The sequence below is a fragment of the Mixophyes fleayi genome, chromosome 3 (assembly GCF_038048845.1).
Source record: "Mixophyes fleayi isolate aMixFle1 chromosome 3, aMixFle1.hap1, whole genome shotgun sequence".
Lineage (NCBI taxonomy): Eukaryota > Metazoa > Chordata > Amphibia > Anura > Limnodynastidae > Mixophyes > Mixophyes fleayi.
Genome location: NC_134404.1, coordinates 311,483,917 through 311,495,122, shown reverse-complemented (window position 1 = coordinate 311,495,122; position 11,206 = coordinate 311,483,917). Strand labels below are relative to the sequence as shown.

The following is an 11,206-nucleotide window of genomic DNA, read 5'->3' as shown; positions in this document are numbered from 1 at the left end:
ATAGGTATTTTTTTAGTCTTCTATTGAATAAGAAAATGATAATAAATGGTGACAACTGCACTTAAAGGCATTTAATTTAGTATTTCCCAAGTGGAAACCTTTCATTTCCCAAAAACAGCTGTTAAATGTAATTACACAAAAAATAAATAAAATGTAAAATATAACAAATGATGTGTATATGTGGTTCAGACTTGTTTTGGGCTCTTCTAGGGCAGACTGATAGAAAACCACCTTGGTAATAAAATAATGAAATCACCCTTCATGTATGTGACTTGTTACACAAAGCACAGGTGATAAATCTAATTTTAACCGTATAATGGAGGAAACTGTTGCTTTTACAACGACCCCTTACAGTACCTGACCCCTTACAGTACCCGATCCCTTACAGAACGATCTGTAGTCTAAATGGAAAAGGTTAGATACATACATAAATGGTGCCCATAGATTTGACTCGTATAGCAATACCTTCACGTAAACTGAGTCGTGTAATAAGAGGCTCTGAAGTAGGGGAATAAATCTAACATGAAGTATAATGAGTCATTTTCACCAAATGAGAATCCAACGTTTTCTATGGGTAATAAATTCTTCCACTACTAAATCAAATTAGTAACTTTATTATTATCAATTAAAATGCAACTGATTTCAGTCTGTTGCCATCTTTAGACATACATGTTGTATGTTTCATGATGGTGAATCGGTCACATTTAGCTTTGATTTGATTGAAATATTATGTTATTTCAGAGGCATCAAAATAACTGGGGAGAGTGGAAAGATTGTCCAGGAAAGATATTGGTAGTCCATTTCAGTGACTCCAGGGGGTAAATGTATCAAGCTGAGAGTTTTTCGGCGGGTTTGAAAAACCAATCAGATTCTAGCTATCATTTATTTAGTACATTCTACAAAATGACAGCTAGAATCTGATTGGTTGCTATAGGCAACATCTCCACTTTCCAAACTCGCCGGAAAACTCTCAGCTTGATACATTTACCCCCAGATGTTCTGTTGCTCGCCACTAGTTTAAAATAACTTTAATAGTGGGACAATTTTTTTTAGATCGATATTTGCTTGGCGTCTTGTAATCCAGACATGATCCTATCATCCATCTGTTACTTAGTAACACTGCTTTGAATTTTAATAAAAGAAGAAGACATTTGCCAACCAAGCAATCGAGTCTTGCAGGTGCAAATGTTCACCTTTGAGAGCTATAATGACTTTTAAGTTCTGTGAATTTAATAACTCGGATTGCTCAAAGATTTATATAAGTTTGGGCTCAGGTTTTTCAGTAATGTTTCACGGGTGTTTATTATTTTTATACTTGTATATGATTTGAGCCGACTGAAGGAGATTTATAATAATTTGAAAATTATTCATGATAAATAGCGATACGTTAAAACTTTTATAAAAGGATCTTTTTATTTTTGGCTTTATGGTCATTATTTTTGAAATGAACACAGGGCATACTTAGGGAGGTGGCACATGTTGCTTTCATGTAACAGGAAAAGAGAATACTTGTATATATTTTTATGTCATGTTAGGGTGGTAGCACATGTTGAAATTAACAAGGGGTATATTTACTAAACTGCGGGTTTGATAAAGTGGAGGTGTTGCCTATAGCAACCAATCAGCTTCTAGCTGTCATTTTGTACAATGTACTAAACAAATGTTAACTAGAATCTGATTGGTTACTATAGGCAACATCCCTTGCAAATTGTGCAATTGTTGTTAAAAACAATTACAACACACCTATAGGTATGTGTTAATCTAGATTACAAATTATTGTGACAACTGTTTATTTGTATTGTTTTCATCTCTACATAACTTTGGTTACATCCCTATAAGTTAAATATACGTATTAATTCTAATGTGTCTTACTTATTTCACAGAGTGATTCTATCCCTCAGGATGACTTCACGCCAGAGGTTTACAGAGTCTTCGTAAACAATCTATGTCCCCGACCCGAGATAGACAATATTTTCTCAGAGTTGTAAGGAAAAGTTACAGCTTCATACATTTTATTTTATAAATAAACAAAACAAATGTTAAGTATGTTAAAACTTTCAGAAAAGTGTTGTTACAAGTTATGTGAGGCTCACTGGGAACTACATTCTGCTCTCTCCTCCAAATTTTGCTTTTTATTTTTTTGTGACCTTTCAATTGTTTATGTAGGAAAGCACTTTTCAGCTGACATCTGTGTCCATGATTAACTGACTGATCTATAAGCCGAAATGTACAAATCCCAGGACTGGTTAAAACAGAGTTTCTATTACAGCCACATAACATTTTTTCTTTATTATGTGATGCTATATCCATGCACTTAACTTTTATAAATATATTTAAAAATAAAAACATAATAATATTGTTTTCTGCATAAAATGTATTTTTAATTTGCAAGAAATGCACCAATAACGCTACCAATTTTTTGTTTGTGTATGATTATCAAGAGGTTAAAGATCCCTTTATTTGGATTAGCTGTTTATAACGCACCCCCTAAAAAAGTGATTAACGCCTTTTTTAAGGAAAGCACTTTAACCCTAGTGTTTGGGGGCATGGATAACACCCTTTCCATAATGCTATTGAGTAGTAATACTAATTATTATTGAGGGTGTCTTTGAGATTATCTGTTATTGAGGAAGTATAAAGATTGCATACATTTTACGAGAAATTAATTTATTGCTGATAACATGGGAAAGAAAGAAAAGTCAAACCAGTCCTTTTATAAGAATTGGTGCATCATATTTTTAGGTCTCTCTTCCTGCACTGTGGAAATGACAAAATAATAAGTCAAAGGTCTCGAGTTTTTCCACAATATAGTCAAATTGGTGAAATCAAAGACGGCATGGTAGCTAAGCTTTGTTTTGTGTCACTTTATCCATAAATAATAATTCATAATTCCTCATACCATTGGCAGCAAAATACATGCTTTTACTAGCTTTTTCATCTACTGGTAAAAACATGTAAATGGGTTTGTGAATGGAACTTATTGGTTCCAATGATCTCATACCCAGTTACATTTGCCCTAGCAGTTGGTATCATTTGTGCTTTATTTATGTGCGGTGGCCTTGTTAGATCATTGGTGACAATTGGTGACTTCTACTGACACCACCCAAGTGCAGGCTCAAGTGCTTGTTAACCGTCGCATGTTAAACACAATTGCGTTTGACCTGCGTTGTCACTGATATGTAACGCCAAATGGGTAAGGCCCTTCGACTGATAGCGAAAGAAAACACACTGTTAGCAATCTGAATATGGGTCTTGTTCTTTTCCAGTGGCATGAAAAGTAAATCATACCTCAATGTGGACAACATGACAGAATTCATTAACATCAAGCAACGGGATCCACGACTAAATGAAATCCTCTATCCGCCATTGAAACAAGAACAAGTTCAGCAGCTAATTGAGAAATATGAACCTAACAGCAGTTTGGCATCAAGAGGTGAGAATTACCTTTAATTTGTGTGTTTTGCTATGTGTAGTATGTAATATTTTCGGCATTGTTGTGGCAAATAAATGTGGCCATGATGCAAAAAAGTGATGTCAGAATGCACAATATTAGTAGCACATTTTAACAGCTAGGTGAATGTGAAATAATGTTACCACCTCTAATAGGCATTCCAGTATTCATCAAGCGCCCAACGTGGATTGCCCACAAGTCACAGTTCCCATGCTTCCCCCACCTGGCTGCAATTTTAAATATGTATTCAACAACAGGCTGCGGTCATAGCAAGCGCACAGGTCTGTAAATAAGGAGATGAGCTTAGGTCAGTAACTTCTCACTTAGCCAGTAGGGAAAGAGGACAAAACCAACAAGGAAGTCAGAGTTTGCTAACAATAGAACATCTGTCAATCAGGAAAGTACTAAATGAATAGTGTCAGATTAAATCGTGACAGTCCATCCTACCCTTGAACACCAATATATCCCTTGGAGCTGTACAGAGCAAATAATTATTTTAGACAGTGGCAAAACTACTGGTATTGCTGAGGTTGTGGCAGCCAAGTGGCTGGAGGAGAGGGGGACGCTTGTACCCACTGCAAAAGTGGTAGCTCTGACACTACCTTCACACGCTGCCAGCACAGCAATAGAGTTGTGAATGCTCCTAGTGGTTATAGGGGGTGCCGCCTGTGTTCCGTTGTTGGTGACTAGTTAACGGTACACGTCATATTATCAACCAGCGCTATTCTAACTGCAATAGCTTTAAGTAGAATATTCTATCCTAGCAAATCCAATGTAAATGGCTGCATAAGAGCAGCAGCACCCAGTAATGTTAAAGCAACACATATACATTAATCACCAGTTAATTGTAATTACTGCCCTATTCTTCCATTGACAAGATGACCAGTAGTTGAAGGATGGCAATGAAAAAGTCTGGGAATGTTAAAACACAGAAGCTTCATTTTTTTCATGACATATTTATCTTCTCCAAGCTCCTCTTATTCCGCCATCCCCATATATTTCTGCCAAAATGCCAGTCTCACTTTAAATTTTGCTTTTCTGTATGTGTGACTTCTTTGGCCTGTCCTGGACCTAGGCAAGTTCTTCTAGATGTTCACCAAGGTGCATAGATTTCCAGAGCAGGACAGCTGTATTTGTGGAGGAGCGGACGTTTGGATAGGCAGTGGGGGGGCGTTGGGCAGAGTTGCAGTGGAAGTGCTCCTAAAGCTAAGTAGGCGCGCCGCTGCGCCTCTTCTTGCTTAGCAGTGCAGGAAAAGAGATTTCATTTTAGGAGAAGAATGGAAACGTTAGTTAGTTGTCTACATTAATAGTAAAGGTGCAGGAGGTTAGACTCTGTACATCAAGGCACACTTTTAGTTTATGGAGGCTGCTGCGGAAAGAAGCATAGAGGCGATCTGGTGCATTGCCAAGACATTATGCAGTGTGACTCAGGGGTGACCGCCACTGTTATTTGTGACCATTAACATTTTTTGTTAAATCACTTCATGTGATGCAATGTGGGCCCTATGATTGGCAATATTTATAAATATGGACTTAGATTGTTTCTTCTGATTTTGTGATCTATTCTTTCATTAAAGTGAAGTTAATAAAACAATGATCAGGGGGGTATTCAATTGCCAGCGATGTAGCGTGGGGACATCGAACTGCACACATTGGGCCTCATTTAGAGTCGGATGCAATGTGCTTCTAAGACTTACAGTGGGAGTGTGCCGCAGCTTTGTAGGTTATTACGTGTGGCATGCAACCCCAGTTGCGTCCCATTCGTAATACCTTAACAAGCTGCGACCAGTTCCTGCAGCTAGCTAACTACTTGCGCCACCTAATTTCTGCCGCACTTTTTCAGTCTTGTTTTGACGTGTGTTCCGCCTGCGTCTTGATCTGACTAGGGTAGGTTTTGCGGGTAGACGCCCATAGTATCTGAATTATTCACAGTCACGCCTACATAACTCCGTGTTCCACCCTTTCCCTCGTACTGAGACGCAAGCTGTCGCAGTGTACACTTGCGTCTGAAAAGCAGACGGAACTGCAGGGAACCGTTGCTTACTGCACATGCCCCATAAGTTGAAATGTGCAGGAATGCGCCTGAAATGGACTTTGTGTCCGGCTCTAAATGAGGCCCATTGTCGGCAATTGTGGTAGAAATCTCCGGTCATTTCTGTCAAAATCTCTGCCGCAAAATGTTTCCGGAACGTCTATAAGGCACTTTGCGGCTAATTGAATTCCCCTACTAGAATGGCACTTTAGGGGCTAATTTCCACAATTCTGCCATACAAATGTTATACAGTATGGCAGCAAGTGTAGACCTGTTTAATATTTGTGAAATGCGTCAGATTACAGACTATAATAACATATACAATTATTTTGATATTTAGGAGTATTGTTAGATGAGATATTGTGGGAGTAGGGAGGGGACAATCATGTTCTTAAAATGATGTTCTTACCATTTGAACCTAATATTTTTTTAATATAAAACAGTCCAATAATCTGCGAACAGTAATAATGATTTTTGCTTTTGTTGTAGTTTTTTTCACTGAGCAAACTTGAAGTAGAATACTTTTTTTTGATCTTATATTAATAGCTCAGGGCTAAAATATTTTTAGATCTATCGTAGGCTGCTCCAACACATTTATCTTGGTCCATTAAGCCAAATCTCCTTACAGGGTGCTAATTACAACCTATAGTGCCTATGTACCTGCCAGCACATCGGGATGTTAATGTTGTTTTCTGCATGAATAACCCAGAAGTTCTGTGTCATCTCATATTGAAAACATATTTAGTAGCAAGTAGAAGGAAGTAAACATTTTAATTTTGCTGGAATTACTAATTAAAGTTGTACCGTATTACAAAGTGTGACCATGATACTGAATACAAATGAATGTTTTTACACTAAGGATTCCTGTAGTGGCAAATCAACGTTAAGAAGAAAACACAGTGAGTCAGTTGTGCTGAAAATACACAGGGTCAGTTGTAGGACAGGGCAGAAAAAGCAATGGATATTTACACACAAGTTAATTAGAGGTCCTGCAAAATACGATTTCTCTTGGTTCTATCATAAGTTCCATATCATTAAGTAAATAGCTGTATTTAGTAATTATTTATTAATTGTACGTGTGTTTGTTTTCTGAATTTATAATTAAGCTAAGAAGATTAGTTATGCAGAAAGCAACAAAAAATCATCCATTGACCAAGCTAGAAAACAGAGGGTCCCCTTATCATCATCCTCACCATTTATTTATATAGCGCTACTAATTCTGCAGCTCTGTAGAGAAAACTCACTCACCCCATTGGAGCTTACAGTCTAAATACAGGACACACACACAGACAGACCGGACAGACTGGGGTCAATTTGTTAGCAGCCAATTAACCTACTAGTATGTTTTTGGAGTGTGGGAAGAAACCGGAGCACTCGGAGGAAACCCACGCAAACACGGGGAGAACATACAAACTCCTCACAGATAAAGCCATAGTCGGGAATTGAAGTCATGACCCCAGTGCTGTAAGGCAGAAGTGCTAATCACTACACCACCGTGCTGCCCCTGTACAGAAATAGTCTTTAAGCCCCCTTTTACTAGCACTAGATGAACCCTTAAATCTGCACTATCGTCTACTAAATAAATTTACCTGAACTTCTCTCTTCTTTAGCCCCAGGGCTGCTCCATGAGTGCAATCTATTCATTACTATGAGCCTGCGCTATCAGTGCTCATGTCGCTAACGTCAAGTGCCGTATGGACCATGGATGTACCTTGCTGCATGTTTGGTCCTCCATCATTTAAAGTCAACTTAGTTCTCATAATCATCTACTGTTCAATATGAGGAGTGGATCAATATGAGCAAATGAATCCTGGTAGACAAACTTTATTTGGATGTTTTGTTTTTTCTTATACCATTGTTTGCATCATTTCCAGTGTTAGTTGGTAAATTCAAAGCATGGCTGGTGCATAGATTAAAACGTCAACAGGCTTTTGAATATTTCAACCTTGATTAAAGTAGACTCATAAGAACTAGGGGCCTGATTCATTAAGGATCTTAACTTGAGAAACTTCTTATTTAAGTCTCCTGGACAAAACCATGTTACAATGCAAGGGGTGCAAATTAGTTTTCTGTTTTGCACATAAGTTAAATACTGACTGTTTTTTCATGTATCACACAAATATCAACTTTAAATTTCAGTGCACAAATAAGCTATCAAGTATTTGTGTGCTACATGAAAAAACAGTCAGTGTTGCAATCAGCACACGTAGCAACTGGGTCTCGACTGCGTCATTAGTCCATAAAACCTTGCTCCATCTTTATGATATAAACACTAAGCAGGAAATCAATTTACCAATTTCTGTTTGTGTTATTTCTGCTTAGCCCAGGTCATTTTAATCATAAATCTATATGAGGGTATTATGTTTAAATGTAGAGCTTAACTTTAAACAAAGGATTGGAACCACACAAGAACGTACACATGCAGATATTTCACATTTATTTAGCATGCAAATCAAGTTGCCCCATACATGTTGTTTTTAATTGTAATTTCCATTTACTGATAGCCGATATACACGCTCTGCATGTTCCTCTGTGAACTTTAAAGCATGAACAGCACCACGCTGAGCGTGAACTGTTTAACCCAGGGGAGACTGCCTGATGAAAAGCACCATTAGACAAGGTTTGACATCTCACATAGATCTGTGATGTTTGTCAGTATTCCCAATTCTACTTCTGATTCAGTCTATTTCCCATTGGATTGCACTGTCAAGATACAATGAACTGTTCTGAGAAAGGATTGTGAACATTAAGCCAGTGCCTAGGGAGTTTAGCAAGTGCCTGCCTGAATGTTAAATGTGCAATGATGTTCAGAGAAAAAGAGAACTTGCTCTGCAGAATAAAACGTTTCCTGCTGATGTCTAGAACAAAAATAAGTTTGCCATCTTTCAGCTTCTAAGTATGTAAGATGTGATGGTATTCCAATAGAACTCGCCTCATCCTCTATATAAAGTGTGAATATTCAAATGATTATTGAGCAATTTTGTGACAAAACTATCACACTGTCCTAATTTCTGATTTGTCCCTAGAAATGTGCTTAGTTTTCAATGCTACAAAAAATTACTTTATAGGCAAATTTAATCATGATGAGCCTTGCTATGCACCAACATTAGGGGTTACTGGCAAACACAATCAAGTGACAGCGGCTTACAAGTGTGCTACAGAGGGCGTGAAAAAATAGGCATGACAACAAAATGTGTGGTCATCTAGTCTTGGCGTGATTTTATATAGCCAATAAAATATATGGACATTTAGTAAGGTTTGCATAATGTATTACAATCATTGGAGACAAAACTTACCTAGATACGAGGATCAACTTGGTCATAAAGATACACAAGTCTTAAATAAGAAGGTCAGCCTTCTGTCAGTGACAGGTAGAGACTGTTGTGACTGTTGCACAAAGGCCTGGACAAATGTAGAGGAAACTCATTACAGGCAACATTCTCCTGGCTCTGCCAAAGGTCCACCTGGGTCCTCAGGTTGGCAGATTATTTTTGGCATTCTAAGCTACTTATTTCTCTAGGACATGTGTACGGACAGAGTTTGCAGTCTGAATCACTGAGCTGACAGTGATGTCATTTGGACTCATGACTGAATGAATGGTGGTCAGGAAGAATAATGAAGCACAAGAGGCTTTGTGCATTACTGTCGGCAGATGACCACATACATATAACAATATTCTCCTATGCCGACCTCCCGCATGTCTTTCATCTTCCTCCCGCCCATGATTGTGCCACCTACTTCAAAGACAACATCAGCACCATTGGATAAGCTGTTTCATTGTGCCACATCCCACACAGCCACCTTCTCCTACACTCTGAAGTGCACCCTCAGGTCACTCTGTCCAGTAGTGTAATCTCAGAACTGTCCCATTCTCCAATCTGAGCCACACTCGTTTCTCTTTTCTCAACTGCGCCTTCTTCTGATAAGATTGTAAGCTATTTTATGAGCAAAGACCTCCCTACCCTTTGTTCTCATGTCTGCCAAAAAAGGGTTATCCGTCTCTCTATATCTTACCATATAGAGAGATGGCAGAAAAGGGTCTTTTGGATCTCCAATAAAGATAAGTTTAAACTCACTGACGCGTTTCGTCTGGCCACAGCAGACTTTTTCAAAGCATTGATCATATCTTTGTTATATTCATGGTCTATTTCCATCTGTATTATATAGGCAGAATTGTCTGATATTTTATGGTATATATTTTAATATTTGTTACACTAGTTGTTACATGTTTTATGTGCTAGTATTTGAAATACTTGTTACTTATTATAGAGCTTTGCTCTTTTTGCTCAATAAATATTTCCAATTGTTTTACATGATTTTTATACAGTTTATTTTTTATTTTTTATTCTCATTTTGTTCTTTATCTGGCGGCATGCTTTGCACTGGTTGTTCTTTTGCTTGTCTTGATTGTTGTGGGTGTCACCTTGCCCATATCCAGCTGCAGTTTCCCTCCAGGTTTATTTTTGTTGCAAATATACAGCAACTGATACAATTTTTTTCTGGGTGCATATTAGAGACTAGAGGTATATTTACTAAACTGTAGGTTTGAAAAAGTGGAGATGTTGCCTATAGCAACCAATCAGATTCTAGCTATCATTTAATTAGTACATTCTATATAATGACAGCTAGAATCTGATTGGTTGCCATTGGCAACATCTCCCATTTTTTAAACCCGCAGTTTAGTAAATGTACCCCTTAAAGTGGGCTTGCTTGGTGTGAAAGAGGGCACTGATGTATGAAGACAGTATAAATTGGTGGTGGAAGACGTTTGTGCTAGGGGTGGGTGAAGCTCACCCCTGTATTTTTCTGCACCTAAGTAAAAGCATACCTGAAAGCCATGTCATATTAACACCTAAAAACTAAAACATAGTTTTTATTACCCCATTTTAAGAACCATCATAGCAAAAACAGTAACTGCACATTAATGCAGCCCCAATAAAATGCAGCTGAGAGGATTTCTCTATATTATAAGCACATAGTGGAGCCAGGTATTTTGTGAGCTGAACCAATATTTATCCTATACTTAGGTATAAAGCACCAAGCGGCAGGTGTATACTAACAATTAGTCACATTCCTTATCAATTAATTCTAAAGAGCAACATCCTTCATCCCAATAACATGAAATAATTGATTTAATTAACTTTATTCATGTCTTAGTAATTCTCATCAGGACTCCTAGCTAAGCTAATATAGAAATAAAGTCAATGCCCTACTCAGTAGAACTAATAATAGTGGAACTGTCATTTGCTAATTAATCTTCATGTAGAAGATAACAGCAATCCAAATATGCTTTATACTGTTTTTATTTAATTTTTTTTTATTTTCAATGGTTGTGTTCATCTGGGCTTAGTGCCAGTGTCACTGCAAGAGACTTTCCAGCCTCTGCTTGAATTTATTCTCCTAACATAATAGTCGCACAGTGGATGCATCTTGTTTTAGTTTATCATGACAACAAGTTTGTGATATAATTACCTTTTAAAAATCCGATACAGACAGTGAAAATGAAATAATAGTTGTAAAAGTAAGAACATATAATAAGAACAAATGTATTTCTTACCTGTTTATATCGATATTAATCTTACAAACATTTTGTTTTATTTTTTTTATTGAAGATACAGTTACAATGTTTGCTATTAAATATCAAACACAACCAATGATGGTACACACTGGTTCCCAACCAGTGTGTCTCTGTGACTGCATCACAAGATTGTATGACTTTTGGA

General features: G+C 37.4%; 1 protein-coding gene across 1 annotated transcript in view; it reads left to right on the top strand.

The window, feature by feature from the left end:
- PLCB1 (phospholipase C beta 1) overlaps nucleotides 1–11,206 on the top strand; it is a 532,247-nt gene that overhangs the window by 324,345 nt on the left and 196,696 nt on the right. The window contains exons 8-9 of the mRNA XM_075203998.1: nucleotides 1,884–1,984; nucleotides 3,267–3,433. Coding sequence (XP_075060099.1) covers nucleotides 1,884–1,984; nucleotides 3,267–3,433 — 268 coding nt within the window. The remainder of the gene's footprint in view (nucleotides 1–1,883; nucleotides 1,985–3,266; nucleotides 3,434–11,206) is intronic.